General features: G+C 36.3%; 1 protein-coding gene across 1 annotated transcript in view; it reads right to left on the bottom strand.

Moving 5' to 3' along the window:
* The window catches only part of ITPR2 (inositol 1,4,5-trisphosphate receptor type 2), a 463,296-nt gene that overhangs the window by 147,193 nt on the left and 296,886 nt on the right, over positions 1-19,217 (bottom strand). Inside the window, exons 38-43 of the mRNA XM_004435465.3 lie at positions 16,197-16,305; positions 14,989-15,176; positions 8,102-8,285; positions 7,128-7,384; positions 4,417-4,617; positions 1,640-1,750 (exon numbers count right to left, since the gene is read on the bottom strand). Of these exons, the coding sequence (XP_004435522.1) occupies positions 1,640-1,750; positions 4,417-4,617; positions 7,128-7,384; positions 8,102-8,285; positions 14,989-15,176; positions 16,197-16,305 (1,050 nt within the window). The remainder of the gene's footprint in view (positions 1-1,639; positions 1,751-4,416; positions 4,618-7,127; positions 7,385-8,101; positions 8,286-14,988; positions 15,177-16,196; positions 16,306-19,217) is intronic.

Genomic DNA, 19,217 nt, shown 5'->3' with positions numbered 1-19,217 from the left:
GGTCCACGGGTTCGAATCCCAGGTGCGGACCAACACACCACTCATCAAGCCATGCTGTGGCAGTGTCCCACATACAAAATAGAGGAAGATGGGCATAGATGTTAACTCAGAGCCAATCTTCCTCAGCAAAAAAGAGGAAGATTGGCAACAGATGTTAGCTCAGGGCCAATCCTCACCAAAAAAAAAAAGCATTTTCATTTGAATAGCTAAGAATATCTTTGTACTGTTAAGTCATTCCCATCATTTAGTTTTTTTACATAGGTCTGGTTTTGTAAATAATCTGTAAGCCTATACTTTGTTTTAAACTGATGAATCATTCCGTATTTTCATCCATTAAGTTACAGCAACTAAAAATGAGATTTAAAGATAGTCTTTAGACTAATAAAGGATTTAAAAAGCCAAAGGCCGAGGCTTCTATATGTTGTTTCTTTATGAATTATGGTTAAAGATGAATTTAAGATAAAATAAAAATTTTCCTAGTAATTCAAATTAAGCTGTCTGTCATATAGGCCTAGGCTGGCTTCACTAACTTAAGCATGATGCTAAGGAGGAAAAAGACACAAGTTCAATCTACATGAGGATCACCTTCATTCTAATCTATGAATGGAAGGACCCAAAACTTATACATATTGCAAATGAAAATAGTGAAAAAATACAAACTCATCTCTTCTATTAACAGAAACAATTGCTTATTAAGAGCCATTAGCACAATCTTCACATCAGTAGGGCATATATTCATTCCGTTATATATATATCTAAATCTATATTTAGAAACAGAATTACAAAAATATCATTCCTATTCTTCTTAACCATAAATTTACCCAAAGTTAAACTTAACTATATTCACTATGATATTGGACAGACCTGTCTTTACAGAAAATCTTTATTTAACCAATGATTTTTTTTACCTGTTTAACACTAAATACAATAATATGGTCTTTAATAATTCATCACAACTGAGTATCATTCCTTTGTTTGGGGGATTTATATAGTTTCTCGTGTACATTCATTTGTCAATTTCCATTTGAACAAAAAATTGAAGAAATTTTTTAAATGCCATGTATTCCTGAGCTCTGACAAATGGAACTGCTAGGAAGTGTGTGCACAGCTTAAGTTAACGGAACTTTTCAAAGGGAGTATGAAAATGGCTTATAGTATCTGGGGAAAATAGATTCTAATGTAAAAGAAAATATCTTTTAGACAAAAGAGATCCATGAAACTAAAATGCAGCCCTCCTTTTATAAATTATAAATTACATTTGTGATTTACTAGATAGAATTCTGTTGTTAAGCAGAATTAAAAATGTGGGGTATAGTGAATGTTCAGCACCTTTTGCTCCTCTATATAATGAAAAATATAAAATAAAAACAGAAGAGAAGTAGTCAAACAAAATGGCTACTTAAAAGAACTTCCAACAAAGTACTCTCCAATTGAACATCACCTCAACGTTTACTTGACATTTTATCAGGAATTTAGTGCACATTAGGCTTTCACTCTCTCTCTCTGTCAATTCATTAGTTGAAAATATGATAATATCTTGGTTTTTACAAGAGCTACTTGAAGATTTAGAGTCAACTCTGAAAGGGAGTTTTAAATAGAGAATGTCCCTTTTCCCCCGTGAATAGTGGATTTACTCTACCTTTAGTTGGAGCACCAGGTCCATTCGATATTTACCAAGAGGATTTATGTCATTTAGAATCAAAGCAATGATGATGTCAATCCCATTAGATTCATGAGTAGCAATACATGTCTAGAAAACAAAATGTTTATAAAATAATATTCTAGTTACAACATAAGAGCACTAGAAATCACATGACATAAAATAACAGAATCATTTTAGTTTTTTGACCTTTAAAATATAATTAAAATTTTACTTTGAGATTAAGTCAAAGATAAGTCAAAGATTTAAGTTTTACTTATTCTTTTGCATAGTGTCTGACTATTAATTGATCAGTGTTAAGTGGCTTTGTATGCAGAACACTTGAGAGACACTGTGTGTGACGGGTATCTTAAAATGAACCATTTTTATAGAATTCCAAAGAAGACTGGTTACGTTCTCTTTCAGTCAATAAATTTTCACGTGCACTTCAATAGAGGAGATCCTCAAACTTAGAATTTTAAGATCTGATTTATCCTAGCTAAGAGAATATTTCCATTTATGAAAGGAGTGTGCCCTTTATGGCTAAGTAAACTTTATTGGTACTGATGTAGCATTTTAATTTAGCTGCTACTTAATGCTAAATGAGTGTCAAGTGACGCTGCATTTGCTGGGTGGCAGCAGACAGGGAATACAGGCACCGCCTGATGTTTTAGGGACATCCTGTCAATTATAGTGGATGAAGAAAGTTCAACAGATTCCTTAAACTTGAGGGATTTAGTTGGGGAAAGTTTATAAAACATCCTGAGAGATAAGTATCAGTATTTTGAAGATTAGGGTCTCCTGTGCTAAGACTCTGAAATTACTTCATTTTATAGAACTTGAAAATCAAGAATTTGTGGAACTCCATGTTAGAAGGCAGCATCCAGCATCAAGGGGTTTGAAAAATTGAAACCCAGGTGAGTTAAATGAGAAAGAGTAAAATCAAGGTTACTCTTGAAATGACTGTTATTTTTCAGAAGGGGCTTCATTTCTCCCTCCATACAAGGACAGTTTTACTCCTCTGACACAAAGGAAAGATGTTTTCCATCCATTTTCTACAGTTCCTGAGGTTCTTCTGATCGTTAAAATGTTTGCCAAACTTACAGGGAATCAATTTGCAGATCATTTCTGGAATTTGCTAGCAACCTTCTTTCCTTCCACACATTATCAGAGCATGGGGTTCAGAGTAAGTGTATTTTTAGAGAATGTGGGACTCACGTTATTTTATTATTAGTTTTTACTTTTAGAGCTTACCTAATTTAGTAAATTACTTTCAAAACTCAATTTCATCCTCTTATAAGACCAAAAGTGGGGAATATGTGTTTTCTATTATAGATATACATGTTTTTACCAACGACAAAACCAAATCTCTAAATTTGTATATTTTCCCTTCACTTCAAATCAACAGTTATGTTTTCTTATATCATTGCCCTAGGAGACTGAAATATAATCCAGGAAAATAAAGGGCAAAATCCACAAACTCTTTTACCGTGTCATATGCATATTACAGAGGAGGAGAAAGTATCTCCATAACAAATTATTCCTGTCAGTAATTCTGTTTTTATTCTATGTATGTGTGTATATATGTGACCACATATGTTTATGCATATATATGTGTGTATACATATGCACTATATATGTGTGTATATATTATATAATTTGCAATAGAAAAGCAAATTTCTGGGGCCAGCCCCGTGGCGCAAGCAGTTAAGCGCGTGCGGTCCGCTGTGGCGGCCCGGTGTTTGCTGGTTCGGATTCCGGGAGCGCACCGACGCACCGCTTGGCAGGCCATGCTGTGGCGGTGTCCCATATAAAGTGGAGGAAGATGGGCACGGATGTTAGCCCAGGGCCAGTCTTGCTCAGCAAAAAAGAGGAGGATTGGCAGATGTTAGCACAGGGCTGATCTTCCTCGCAAAAAAAAAAAAAAAGCAAATTTCTTTTTCATATTTCTTTTCTCTGTTAGGCACTGTTGTTTGGTCTCAATGGCTTCTTTAAAATTCATATCCATAAATGTTTGTTATTTGAAAACTTTTTCTTCCAGGGTAGATCTAAGCTTGTGATGGTAGCCCCACAACACTTGAGTGGATGTGAACAGTCAATTAATAAACTCCAAGGTGGCTCCCTTCCCTTTACTAGCTCAAATGTTCTGTCTTCTCCCACAACATGTCCTTGATATCCAAGAAAATGGAACCAGAGACTAACATTCTGGAAGAGAGAGTTGAGACTTTGTCCTGATGTAATACAGTCAAAAGAGCACTCTATTTAGACTTAATCAAAAGTCCTGAGTTTTAAGAATGGCTCAACAACTTACTGATTCCGTCACTCTGAGACTCTGGAACACCACTTAATCTCTGAGTCAAAACCTATTCATCAGCAAAATTGGAGCAATACTACCTATTTCATAAATTTCCTGTGAATATAAAGGAGATAATGTACACTACCCACTGTAGTGGAGCCAAAGAAGCCAAGGGAGTTTATTCCACAAATCCTGGAAAGATACACTACAGACGAAAGCTGATCAATGATGAAAAAATACATTTACTTTTTGATGTCTGATTTCTATCTGGAGCATTTTCATGGGAATTTTTTTTTACAACAAAATTAAATTAAAATATGGCATAGTATTTGCTAGTCTTTGTATGTTTTTTTAGGAAAGTAAAAATATCTGGCAAAGCAAGAAGAAAGATCTTTTAAATGTACACAAATTTGTTCACCAATTTGATCCTTTTGCTAATTAGTCATGAATAATTTGCATGAAGAACTGCTTTCATGGTTACCTGATTTTCATGGCACGGACCCTGGCAATACTCGGTCAAGCTCTCCAGTGTCTGGTTGACCAGCACTACATTCTTTTCGTTTATGTAGAGGCCCAACAGGCCCAGGCCACCTGTGGTACTTCCACAAATGCAGTCCAAAAACTGAAGGGTCTCACAGACAAGGTTGTAATTTGTTTTGTTGTTTTGATTCCTCAAGAAGTTCTGAAAGCAAAAGAAAATATACCCGAGGGGTTAAAAAAAAAATCACTGCTAATTGTTTTCAGTTCTCTCTCTATTTGTGTTTTTCTAACTCAAAAAGATCCCCATGGCAATATGGAATGAAATTGCTCTTTATAAGAAAGTGTTCACATTTATTAAATTTCTCTTAGGTTTAAGAAAAAAGAAAGACTCAGGTTTTTTTCTTCAAGTATCTATATTTATCAGTATAGTTCATAACAAACACTTCTCAATGTCATCTTAAAACTATATAGAGAGGGCAAAAATAATAGGTAGTAGGAAAAAGAGAAGCAAAAAGGAAACTAGACAAAAGTTAATTAAGGAAAGAAGCATCAAATTTTCAAGTACATGTTCCCTTAAAAACAGTGCAGCTTCAAACGGTAAATGTTATACAACCATCGTGGAGGGCAACTTGAAGCACCTAGCAAAATTTTCAGTTAACATACAACTCCACTACTAAAAAGCTATTCTAGATGTGTATATATACGCAAGTCCACAAAGAAGGTCACTGCACACTGCAAAGATGGCAAAAACTGGAAACCATACCATACCCATTATAATGTGACTGGTTTAATAAATAATGGTACATCCAAACACTGGAACATTGCAAAGCTATAAAAATGAGTTAGTACTTACTACGTAATGATATAAACATAATCTAGTAATAAGTAATTAAGTAACAAGATATATTACTAAATGAAAACAGTAAGTTGAGGAACACTATATAATGTGTTTAAAAAAAGGTTTCATGTATGAATCAATATCCTTACACGTGCATAAAAATTTCTGGAATGAAACACAACTTGTTAATACTAATTTTTTGAGGGAGTAAATCTGGTGAAGGGGTAAGCAAAGAGGGAAACTTTTATTTTTTATTTTAATTTATTACTTATTTTTATTAACTTTATTATTTAATGTGTTTATTTGAATTTATTTACAACATTTATTCTTTTTTTCTTTTAGTTTGTTTTTGTGATTTTTTTTCCCATTTTTTTGTTGTGGCAAAATACACATAAAATTTGCCAACTTAACCATTTTTAAGTATACAGTTCAGTGGTATTGAATATATTCATAATGTTGAGCTACCATCACTACCATGCATTTCTAGAACTCTGTTCATCTTGTAAAACTGAAACTCAATTCCTATTAACAACTCCCCATTCTCCCTGCCCCCAGCCCCTGACAACCACCATTCTGCTTTCTATCTCTATGATTTTGACTACTCTAGATATCTCAGATAAGTGGAATCACATAGTATTTGTCTTTTTGTGACTGACTTATTTTGTTCAGTCTGATGTCCCAAGGTTCATACATATTGTGCATATGTCAGAATTTCCTTCCTTTTTAAGACTGAATAATATTCCATTGCGTACATATATCACAGTTTGTGTATCGATTCATCTGTCAATGGACATTCAGGTTGCTTCTATATATTAGCTATTATGAATAATTCCATCATTTATTTTTATTAAAACAAAACTATTTTATAAGTAGCATTTTCCAAATTGTTTGATCCCACACTCCTATCAGTAGGATGTTTAATCAGATACTACAAAATATATCTATCTCCTACATGAACAGACAAAATCGGTCAGGATAAGCACTAGGCACATATCCAGTATCTTCCCTCTGGAAGTAATGCTTCTGGCCTTTGCCTGCCAACAGCTCTGCAGCAGCCCTCTCCAAGTTATGGGTGGGTTAAGTCCACAAGAGTCATGGCTTCTACCATTCATTAATGCCTGAGCTTCTCATCCCCTTGGAGGATATTTTATTCAATTTATATGAATCTACCATTTCTTACCAATTTAGAACACCCGCACTCTAGACCCTTACTAGAGAAAACAACTTCAAACTCTGCTGTCTCAGCTCACCTTTCATGTCATTTTGCCATGAGCAGTGTGTATAAATAATGCAAAAAAAGGGGTAGGGGCAAAATTTCTAGGCATCCTTAAGTTCACCTATTTTACAAAGGAAACATGTACCAAAGGCGATGTAAGACAAGGACTACATTTATTTACAAAGGTATCAACCTTCACTGTTATAAAAACTCCTCTTCTACCACTAACTCTGTTTCTAATGAAGACATATAAATATACTCTGTATCCTCACTCAAGAAATATAAATTGAGTTGGAAATGATGAAAACTTCTGAAGTCTATGAAACCATGAAAGGTACAGATGAGGCAAATGTGACCGTAGTCAACAAATACCAGAATAGTAGGATTAGATGATGCCCACTGAGGCTAAAAAGATGTGAGTCAAGGATGCAAAGGATGATACCAAACGAGTCTGATTTTTTTCACACATAAAGGAATTTTCCTCTCATTTTTCTTCACTTAGATACAAAAGTTTCTTCCCATTTCAAAAGAGCACAATTGGTTTTATTGATTACCTCTCTAAAACTCTCTCCAAAAACTATTTGTTAGTTTTAATTGAATTTAATTACTTATAATCATAGGCTGCAACCTCAGCTTTCACACAAAATAGAAAAAATACCTGCAGTTCCCGGTTGTGATTTTCACATAGTAACTGAAGAAATCTCAGTATCGGCTGCATGATGGCAATTGCAGGACACATTGTGACCTCCTCGGCAGACTTTTCCTCAGCAGTTCCTGCTTCTGATCCTGTGCACATAATGTCTATTTCTGGATCCATTTCTCTTCTGTATACACAGTATGCTTTGGATGTTGCCGAAGAAGCTTCTGTTAATTGCCCTTTCATTCCCTCTTTTAAATGTAATGATGAATCTCTTACTGAAAATAAAGCAAAACTCTTGTATTTCTGAATTAACTTCCTTTTGCTCATTAAAAACAAAAAAAAAGACAACCAGGTACCCAAATTCTCTAACAACTGAGTTAAAAATCATCTGACAAGAGGTGCAACAATTTCCCCAAAATAATTTGAAGTAGTAACTAAAAAATTAAATTTGCACTGGGATGTTAAAAAAAGATCTTAATGTTTAGTCAATTTTAGAAGAGCTCATGTCTTTCTGATAAATATAAAATATAAGAGTTAATGAATGCAGGAAGATGGGAAAAATATGGCCGACTTCAAAATGTTAATATTTATATGATTTGTATTTACTACACTGGTGACTTTGTCACTCCAAATACCAAGAATCTTTCATTAGAGTATGGTGCTGCAATTTCTGTTCTTAAAGCTTAAATTTCATGAACACTCAGACGGTTTGGGACAGTTGCTCTTTACCATGCATTCCACAACGCAATCAAATATTTTTATGTCACTAGTTGCTTTGCACTAACAATGCCTTGTTCGAGTTTGGTTCTGCAGAGCTGTTTCAAGATCAACCCCACGACCATAATAATTTAAGGATGGAACTCCTTATGCAGAGCCACAGTTGGGATAATTAGACCAAGGTAAGCGAGATGACAAAGATAAGTGAGATCTAAACACTGTGTTACCCTCTTTTCTCTCACTTTACTCTCCCAAATACTCAACTATTTCTTTACCTCTCATTCGTGGACCAGATGTCATCAATTCATTGTCATCGTCCCTTTTTTTGTTACCGAAGTCTATGGTATTAACCGTCACTGTTGATCTTATCTCTTTCTGAGCAGCCTTCATTCGGTCATATAGAACTTTGAAGAATTTTTCTGACTTTTTTTGTTCATGCAACTGCTGGTAGAAGGAATACTGCAAGAAAACACATTTTAAGATATCAATACCCCAGGGGAGAAAAGTAGTGTTTTTATGCTTGAAATAAACATAAGCATTATGGATAAAGGCACACATTTAAAGTGCTGCCCATTATTATTTCATAATTTGCTGGCTTTTGCCAGGCTCCTGTACTAGTTAATGTGTACTAATAATAGCTTATATTTGCTTAGCACTTTCCACTAAAATCCAACATATTTTCATATGTTATTTAATTCATCCTTACTGATTATTTTAAAAATTTACCAGGGCACTGTAAGAGGTTGCATGCAAAGAATTCTTTGATTTTTATGTTATCATAAAGTCATGTATTGATCCAACACATTTTTATTGAGTGACTACTACACGCCAGGCCCTATACTAGCACTAGAGATAGAACAAAAAGGAAAAATAACCACAATCTCTGCCTCATGAGTTTGTAATCTAGAGCAAAAAACAGCCACTAATCCAGTGATCATCCTGTGCAAATGTGAGTTTATGGACAGTTACAAAGAGTTATTTTCCTCTTTATCTAAATTACAGTACATTTAATTTAGAATGTGTTACCATGGCAGCCTTACTCACAGGAACCCCCTGATAAATAGGCACTAAGTTCTTTCGGTACTTCATTATCTACATTGCTTTGCATGGGGTCTAGGACAAGCTGCCATAAAATGCATAAAGTGAATTCTGCTTTAGAGTGAATGATGATGTAGAAAGGATTCAACACCAAAACTATGATAAAGTATATCTTAATGAGAGGTGGAAATATTGAACCTTGAGAATATCTGCCCTAATCATTGTCTGCTTAGTGACTTATGGAAATATCCAGAAGAGGTAGGAGACAGGAAAGATGATACACTCTAGAAAAGACAGAATTTGCATTGGGTGGGGAAATTGTAAGTTATTATTGTAAAACCATGGGATCGACACAACACAAACAAGAGAAATGAAGCAAAAAAATTAATAAAGATAATTCTTTCAGTAATGTACTAATTAAAAGAGAGTTATATAACCTTGATGAGAGACATTGTGAAGCAAACAAATGAAAAAATAATATTGATTTCCAGATCAAGTAGAATTGACCACAATCCAATATATCTAAACAGCCAATTTTGGGGAGTTTGGCTCCTGCAGATATGCTTTCCTGAAAGAAAGCCAGGAACCATGACCCCTAGGTCCTCGGACTTGGAGGTGAGACTCTAATGACATCAGGTCTTGAAATGGATGCCTGTCCTGCAATTTTCGATATGGGCAATGTACATTCACAGAGTGTTTTATGAAGCCTTAGAAGTCGGCTTCATACCTTCGAGGGGAAGCTCTAAGCAGAGGGCTAGCAACCCCTCAAGAAAGCAGGCCAAAAAGCCACTGTAACCATAGCAACTACAGTGAAACAGTCGAGCTGGCTCTGATAATTCAAAGGATAAATGCAGCATTCACAGACCTCCACGGTCTCACAAATTAAGCCGATGCTTAAACCCTAATATTTTCAATATAATGGGGTTAGAAGGTGGAAGGTGCTTCCAATATATTAATGAAGAAGTTATAGGAACTTTGTGGCTCTATTAAAACAAAGTTTTATAATTTATGTAGTTCCTTGACATACATTATCTCATTGATACCTTCAGTATAGTACAACTGTGTGATGAATAGAGAGTGTTCTTATTTCCATTTTATAGATCAATAAAATAAGGTTTAGTGAAGGTAAATGACTGGCCCAATATTACACAACTAGTAAGTGGTAGAGCTAAGATTTAAATCTAGATTCTCTGGGGGCCGCCCCATGGTGTAGTGGTTAAGTACGCGCACTCCGCTGCTGGCGGCCCGGGGTTCAGATCCCGGGCGCACACCGACACACTGCTTGTCAAGCCATGCTGTGGCGGCATCCCATATAAAGTGGAGGAAGATGGGCACGGATGTTAGCCCAGAACCAGTCTTCCTCAGCAAAAAGAGGAAGGATTGGCATGGACGTTGGCTCAGGGCTGATCTTCCTCACAAAAAAAAAAAAAAAAATAGAATAAATCTAGATTCTCTGACTCTAAATCACTACATTTATAAAGTAACCTCTTAAGCCAAAAACTAAAACCAGATTATTTACATAGACTATACCTTTTTAAAACCAGGTCTCTACAAAGCTGAACAGAATGATTTTAATAAAGATAAAAAGTATGTTTTTTCATACGTATATATACATATATATATATGTATATAATCTCAACAGGTAGCATAAGGATTTCTCTTATGAAAGATATGGTTTTTGATTAGCAAACTACCTCCATAAGCTGCACAGACTATTAAGGGAAACTTTAAGGTTTTCCCAGGAGTCAAGGGTGATGGATAAACAGATCTGTGTGACAGAGGACGGACTTTCCCCCCAAGAAGGAGGAAGGAAACTAGAAATGGGAGAGCAGAGAAGGGAAAAGAAGTAAGGAACTAGAGAGATGGAGGTAAGACTAAGGCACGATGCAGGGTGAATCAGCCAGTGAAATTTCCCAGGAGTGAGGAGGTAGAAAGAAGGTTATTTTAGAAAGGAGATGTTTACAGTGGTTGAGAGCACAGACTCTGGAGCCAGGCTGCACGGGTTCAAATCCTGGCTCTCTCTCTAACTAGCTAAGAACTTAAACTGCCTATCTCAGATTCTTCTTTGGTAAAATGAGAAAATATATAAGTTACCTCACAGGTCGTTGTGAGGATTAAGCAAGTTAATACATATAAAGCACTAAGAACAGGGTCTGGTATTTAGGAGGTATTATTTTCATTAGTGTTATTATTAGTGTTTAATTTAAAATTATAATATAAGTACCTCCTTTATCCTCCCCCTCAACCAATCTTTAATAAAGTATACTAAACATACAAATTGACTTATGTAGCTAGGAGGGTAGAAATTAAGGAAGGGGATCAGATTCCTCTCTCAGGACCACCGCAGCAGGGGTGTCAAGACAATCCAAGAACTAAGAAAGCAAGACCTTAGTGGCTAAGGAGACTCTGAGAATGTAAACCTCCTGGGGATTGGTAGAATCTTGGGGAGGAGTGGGTTTTAGACTGCTAAAGGGCAAGGAATAGGACTCAAGCTGACCTCAACTAGACAAGAGCCAAGAGCACACAGCTGACATCTGGTTTCTACAATGATGTAGATAAGTGAGAACCCTAAATAGGGGAAGGCTGGTAAATGAGACTGTCAACCCATCTTAAGAAAATGCTCTCATATAAAATAATTTACTGCTGTTTCATCAACAAATATTTGTTGAACAGCTATAAAGCACTGCAGATAGAAAGAACAAGACACGATTCCCTACTTTAAGAAAGAGGAAATTTAATTGGAGAGGTAGATGTCATACAAATAACAATAAAACAAAGCAACACAGGCAAAATGACAAATGAGTATTAAAGAAACAAGTGCTATGGGAGCTCAGATAAAGGAGTGGTTGCCAAAGGCAACAGCCAGATAGGGAAGACGTTGTGAAGGAGGTAGAATTTGATTAAGACCATTCATTCATAGAGCCATCACTCCTGAATATTTATTGAACCCCTGGATTGAGCCAGATATGGTGCGAGACACAAGGGATACAAGGATGAACAACATGTGGTCTCAATCTTTAAAGATTCATAATTTACTAGACAGAGCCTGATGCACACATGAAGAGGCACAATAAAGTGCCAGAAATGCTATTGAAGACGTCTGCAGGATATAGCAGGGGCATATAGTAAGTAGCGGACAATTCTTCCCAGTGGCACATGGGATCAGAAAACGTTTCCAGAGGCCGGCCCCATGGTTTAGCAGTTAAGTGCGCACACTCCGCTACTGGTGGCCCGGGTTCGGATCCCGGGCGCGCACCGACCCATCGCTTCTCCGGCCATGCCGAGGCGGCATCCCACATACAGCAACTAGAAGGATGTGCAACTACGACATACAACTATCTACTGGGGCTTTGGGGAAAAAAAAAGCAGGAGGATTGGCAATAGATGTTAGCTCAGAGCCGGTCTTCCTCAGCAAAAACAGGAGGATAGGCATGGATGTTAGCTCAGGGCTGATCTTCCTCACAAAAAAAAAAAAAAAGAAAGAAAACGTTTCCAAGAGAAGTTCATGAGTTCAGTCCTCAAAGAGGAGAAAGCAACATGAGAAATAACACAATACATCTGAGGAACTACAAAGAGCTTAGTGTAGCTGGTGCACGAGAGAGGCGGATGAAGGGAGAGGTGGGAATAAGAAAGGAAAGTTGGAAAATTTGAAGAGATTAAATCATGAAGGATCTTATGGACTATGGTAAGCAGTTTGCCTTTATAGGGCAAGTGACCAATTTTAAGTAGGAGAATAACATGTTTTTTGGAAAGATATCTTTGGAGGCAACATGGAGAATGATTTGGAGAAGGGCAAAACTAGAATCAGGGATACCTCCTGGAAAACTACTCATTAGGAAAACTACTCATTAGGGTCCAGGAAAAGATAAGAGGGATGAGTAATGAGAGCTGGATACACAGAGATTGAAAGCAGAGTATGGATATGAGAGATGTTAACAGTGCAGAATCACAGAGGTTGGCCTTCAACGAGATGTTCAGGAAGGGAGTGAGGGTGAGTAAGTTGAGGCCAAGGCTGGCTTTCAAGCTTCTGATCAGACAGCTGGGTAGATGGACTGCCAGTCACTGACAGAGGCAAAGCAAAAGGAGGAGCGGGTGGATGGAGAACAATAGTGGATTCAGTTTGGGACATGTTGAGTTCAAGGTAGTTATGGGACATTCTACTAAATATTTCTGGAAGATAGTTGAATGTAGAGTCTAGAACTTCAGTGAGTGAGTTGAAAATCATCAACATCAAGTGGAAGTTAAAACTAGAACTTCAGTGAGTGAGTTGAAAATCATCAACATCAAGTGGAAGTTAAAAATGTGGACATGATCAGGCTGGGGAAACAAGCAAAAGAAACAGATGAGAGCCCAAAGAAACTTGGGAGATGTCAGGATTTAAGAGTCAAGTAGAAGAGTTAGTTAAGGAACAGGTGCCTTCACAAGAGGCTAAGAAGAAATAGTAGGAGGTAGGAAGAGAAGAGGTTGCTGTCCCAAAGCCTAAATTGAAAAGGTTTCAAAAAGAAAGAAAAAATCACCAGTGACAATTGCCACAGAAACATCACATAAAAAGGACTAAAAGGTGTTTTGGTTGAGAAGGGGTGTAGGGAAGAACTTGTCAGGAATTTAAAAGCAGAACATGTGGCTTCTGAGAGGATCTGCCTTCTTCTCCAGCAATAAGAGGACATAAATAAACATAAATATGTATGGAGGGTGAAAGATGATCTCATCTGATGACCCTCAGTGGCCCAGAAACAGAACTTGAGAAAGTACTGGAATCTCAAGGATTGCTTCTACCTAGAGATGCCAAAAAAACCCCTTCACTCCTATCTGGATAAACTATGTCTAACATTATGCAGTTGCCTAGACAATTTCTTTAGAAAGTCCCAACTGATTATCTGGTTGTAGAAGACAAGACAATTTCCAAGAAAACCCACTCAAATCCCTCCACCACCCCCTTCCCCAAATTCCCCCAGAGGAATTTGTTCTGCAGCTTCAGTACCATGAGATTTTCAAGACTTTTTTTTTTTAACTAAGAAGCCTCAGTGTTTTGGAGTTGTTTTTTGGTCACTGTGACATTTGCTGTTCTTGAGGCCTTTATTCCTAAAGCCACCTGCTATTGGATATGTCATATAGTGAAATTCTCGTTGTTCATTGTATTTGGCGGTTAAATAAAGGAAAATATCCTGGTTTTTGATTAGATGTGGCTTCTGTTTGCCATAAATGAGGAAAATGGATTCTGGAATTTCCAATTAGCTGTAAACATAGTTTCCTTCCCTGACCAAGGCAAACCTAGAAAGAGCAGGTTAGTGAGTGGCAGGACTAGGACTAGGAGGATGATGGGTGTTCTCTAGGAACACTTCCCAGCTCTCGGGCTCATGTGGCATGTACTGCCTTGGCAGGGGGAGGTGTCCAGGGGCAACTTGGCATGAGCTTCAAAGTGAAATGTGTGCCTTCTGGAAATAGGGGTCTGATCCCCGCATGCAGGAGCATCTTGCTCAATGAGGCAGAGCACTGAATAGATGAACAATGACTTTCAACTCATCCCTCCTGAGCTGAATGAACAAATGAAATGGTTCTTCTCTCCCCCCACCCCCACAGTGAAAAATTCACTTACTCAGAGGCGTTAGAGTAATGAGCACTGGGAGATGTGGGGCAACAAGTAATGCTACTGTTCTAAACTTCTAAAAAAGTATGTAGGAGGAGACGTGCTGCGATAGGTGGTGAATGTTATTGAAACCTGTTATAATGCCAAATACTGTGTGAGGAGTTTATGTATATTACCTCATTTAATAACACATTTAATTCCTTTTTTTTTAACATTTAATTTAAATGAGTCAGAATGTTGTCTTTATCTGCTGAAAGTTGGCCTAAAATTTCTCCAAACAAATCAGAATTTCTAGTACAATGTTAGAAAGGAGGCGTCTAAGGAATGTTCTGCTTCACTGAATAATTTGTGAAGCTCCATAGTTTCTACAGCAAATCAAATAAATTTATAAGGAAAATGTGATACAAGGTTTTTTTTTTTTTTTTTGAAATAGTCATGAGAAGCTAAAAGAAAAAACATTACTTTCCCTCGGTTTCTATGACAAGTAAATAAGAAACACAAATAACAAATGTTATGCTCATCATGATAAGCAGGTACCTGAGTTTGTGTATTTCCTCCTTCAAGTAAGGCAATGCCAAGTAAAATGCCTTCTGAAAAAATTCTGTCATTTTTGGTGTTCACTATAACATCGATGACAAGTTCAGATGCACCTTCTTTATCCAGGAGACACTGAATATCTGACATTGATATCCCCATCTTATCTGAATCTTGTCCAGAAAAGCTTCCTGTGATTAGGAAAAATAAATAATCAAATCTTAATTACAAACACTATTAGCATATAAGGTTTTCAAATTCTTAGACCTTAAGAATATTTATCATTGAGACTTGTCCCCTACAAAGTTAAATATTAGAAGCTTGGGTTTCAAAAAAGTCAAAAGTTTGTAAAAACATAACGTTTTACTAAATGTATGATACCTGTAATTAAATTTTTTTCTAATGAAAAATACTTTAGAAAAAGAAAACTAGGTTTATTTTTGTCCTTAACTTATATATTAAGAAATTATGACTTAGTTTAACTATTTTCCCAAGTCAAAAAGCAAAATTAATTCCAATGTTCAAATCTGCTGTTTTATGAACCCAAAATTGTACAAAGGTTTTTAATGGTGCTCTTTATACATCTTTTTCCAGTTTTATTGAGATATAATTGATATATAACATTGTATAAGTTTAACGTGTTCAACATAATGACTTGATATACGTATATATTGTAAAATGATTACCGCAATAAGATTAGCTAATATTCATCATCTCACATAGTTACAATTTTTTTCCTTGTGATAAGAACTTTTAGGATCTACTCTCTTAGTAACTTCCAAATATACGATACAATATTGTCAAGTATAATCATCACGTTGCATATTACATCCCCAGGATTTATTGACTTTATAACTAGAAGTTTGTACCTTTTCACCCCCTTCACTAAATTCCCCTACTCCCTACCCCCCACCTCTGGCAACTGCCAATCTGACCTCTGTTTCTACGAGTTTGGTTTTTTTGGATTGCACCTGTAAGTGAAAACATACGGTATTTGTCTTTCTCTGTCTGACTTATTTCACTTAGCATAACACCTTCAAGGTCCATCCATGTTGTCGCAAATGGCAAGATTTCCTTCTTTTTTTATGGCTGATAATAGTGCTTTTTAAATGAAGTTTTTATATTTCTGCTCTTTTAAGTAAAATACTAGAGTGACACTGGCATGAAGATATCTTATGAGAATCCTAAGATGAGGAAAAAATAAGTCTTGCCTCCCCCTTGTGCAGACTTGCTGTAGGTTCCGGAGAGGTGTCCATTCATACCAACTCCATAATCACCTTTAAAGTATCGATTCAGGAGTATTTTTCTTAATGTGTTACCCTAATAAAAAGAATGAGAAAAGTATTAGTTACTGTTTCTTTTTCTAATAAAAGGGGAAAATATCAGTACATTAAAATGTCCCTTAAAATGCATTTTATGAATGATGTTGAGCATGGAAAAATTAATTTTATGCTACGTAATATTTTCTGAGGCAAAATTTGCAAATATTTCCCAAGAAAATAATAATAATTTTGCTTCTCCCAGAAATAAAGAATAAAATATAGTATTTTCAATAGGATATACTAGGAAAATCACAAATGCTATAAATTTAAGATTTATAGGGTCAAAAGCTGAGGGTCCCAGTGTTGGTGAGAATACTAACAGTTCCTAAAGAAAAACCAGATTAATAAGCATCCTAAGAAAGGGAAAGCAAAAGACTTAATTAAAGGAGCTTAGTAAAAAGAGCTAGAAAAGTGCTAGGTATACAGCAGGTGCTCAAAAATTAAGCTTGATAAGACTGAATTATATTTAATTATATTTATATTAATGCTTATAATAATTATATTTAAACTCCAAGACTGAACTATATTTAAACTCCAAGAGCTTTATTCAGAAGACAGTGGGCAAAAGACAGCATATTCCTTTATAAAATACGTAATTCAAAAATTCCTAAGTCTGCAATTTTGTATGTCAACTTTATACAAGACATTTTTAAAATATTTTGCGATACAGTCACTTCCATGTACCTAAGAAATATAGATAACTCCAAATCTTCGGTTTTATTGGTTATTATTATTTTAATAGACAAGAGTGATTTTTAAAGTATTATTTAAAGAATACTTGTTAAAACTATTTAAAGTTACACAATTACTGAGGTGTTATTCCTATCTTGCAGGTACACAGAAACTGTGGCCCTAGAGCTTCTGTAATTAGCTGCAGATCATGCAGCTAACAGGTGAAAGAGCAAGACTTGAACTCAACTTTTGACCACAAAATCTAGGCCATTTCCCCACACTAGGCTGCACGTCCCCTCCCCAAGCACACCTCCCTTTCATGCTGTGACACGTGGTTCTCATTGCTCCTTCTCACTCATGCTTCAGTCATCCTTCTTTCTCAAGCCCTTCGAGTTTTGTCCTCAGTTCTCTTGTTGCACTCCTCTCCTCATCTTCCCTCTCCCAGAGTCAGCAATTTCACCTGATCTTTGGTTGCATGAACAGTTCTGCAGGTCTGACCACAAATGTGCTTCCTCCAGCCTCGACCTTGCTCTCCTATGCTTCTCATCCTGGTTCCACTTAGATTTCCTGATCTACATCTGGAGGTTCTACTGGCACCTCAAATTCAACTTTTCAGAACAAGAATGGTCCTGCTTTCGTAAACCTGTTCTCCTTTTCATTTCAATTTATTTTAAGATCATAATCTTTGGTCATTTAGGCTCCAAACTTAAGGGATCATCTATGACCACCCCAACTTGACAATCATTTGTGAAACCCTACCTATTCTATCTTTTCAACGGTAGCTTCCAGTAGTGCCTTCATGCATTATATTTTAACAAAATTGAACTATATTTTAACCAAATTGATGATGTCTCAACCACATTTTTCTAAGTCTTTCTCTTTGTTCACATCATACTCTCTGCCTGAAAATTTCTTCTTCCATCTTACTTACGGACACGTCCTATCTTCCCTCTTCATTCTACAAATATTCATTAGGTACCTACTGTGTTTTAGGCACTATCCTAAGTGAACAAGATATAACTCTCCCTTCAAAGAGTTTACAGTCAGGTCTGTTCCATAATAGAGACGGATACTAGAACCTGTGGAAGCACAAAAGAGGAAAGAGTCATCGCTGACAAGGCTTTACATGGCACACGTTCCCTACTAACCCATATGATCATCGGAGCAAAACTGTCGTGTGCAGAGTCAGTGTGCAACAAATACGTCTGAAATGTCACAGTGCCAAGAATTTCAATAGACACTCGGAGTGTCTGGAGTTGTTTATTCTTATGGCAACTTTTATGTATCAATACTTAAGTATTTGGAATACAGATATTTATTATTGCTCCCTATTTCACGTTTTCTTCCTTTAAGACTTTTTCATGGAGGGGTGTAGTGAGTAAAGGCAATCACTAGTCTTGGAAGAAATAGTGAGGCATAAGAGCTCATTCTACCAATGAATACAACTCTATTACCCCTTATACAACCTAACTGGGATACCTACAGAAGACATAAGAAATGACATAAGACATAAGAAGGACAAAAGTCTTTCCTTTTTTTCTTTTAAGAGAAACCTTTTGAGTTGAATTAATTTCATCTAGCTAAAGAATGATCTTTCCAAAAGGGGAGGAAAAACAAAATAAAACCTTTCTTTGGAGTCAAATGGGCTTTTACTGTGTATCTCCATACAGCAGGAGATACTATAAGAGAACTTTTAGACCCATAAACTATGGGGTTGAAGTTGTAAGTTGGGCAGAAAAGTGTAAGAACATATTAACTGAAGTACTAAATTTCTTTAAAGGGTAGCTCAGTTTGTTATACTAATCATACGACTAATGTATTGCTTCTCACTCTAACCCCATAAGATCTAGTTAGAGCCCCTGTAATGAGTAAGGCTGACAAACATGAAAATCCAAGCCTGTTTTTCTTGAAATTGCACAAGTCAGGGTCACTGTCTGAAAGAAAACGTGTTGTGCGTAGAGCCCTGGGTCCTTGTGAACTAGCTCCCTTTTTATTCTCTGGAAGAGAGGCTTCTAACCACATTACTCCAAGAACCCCACCAAGAGATAAACAAACAATAGTTTATTTTTTCAAAAAGGGAGAAATAGAAAATTGTACTTTACCCTTGGTTTAAAAAAAAATGTCCTTTATATTGCTAGAAGAATAAAGTTATTCAAAACCAACCACAGAGCAGAACTGTGTCACATCAAAGCATCTTAGTTGCCATTATTCCTAAATTCTCTTCAGGTGGAAAAAATA

The sequence above is a fragment of the Ceratotherium simum genome, chromosome 17, assembly GCF_057802395.1.
Source record: "Ceratotherium simum simum isolate JZ-2026a chromosome 17, ASM5780239v1, whole genome shotgun sequence".
In the NCBI taxonomy this organism is placed as follows: Eukaryota; Metazoa; Chordata; class Mammalia; order Perissodactyla; family Rhinocerotidae; genus Ceratotherium; species Ceratotherium simum.
This window is presented reverse-complemented; position numbering and strand designations above follow the sequence as displayed.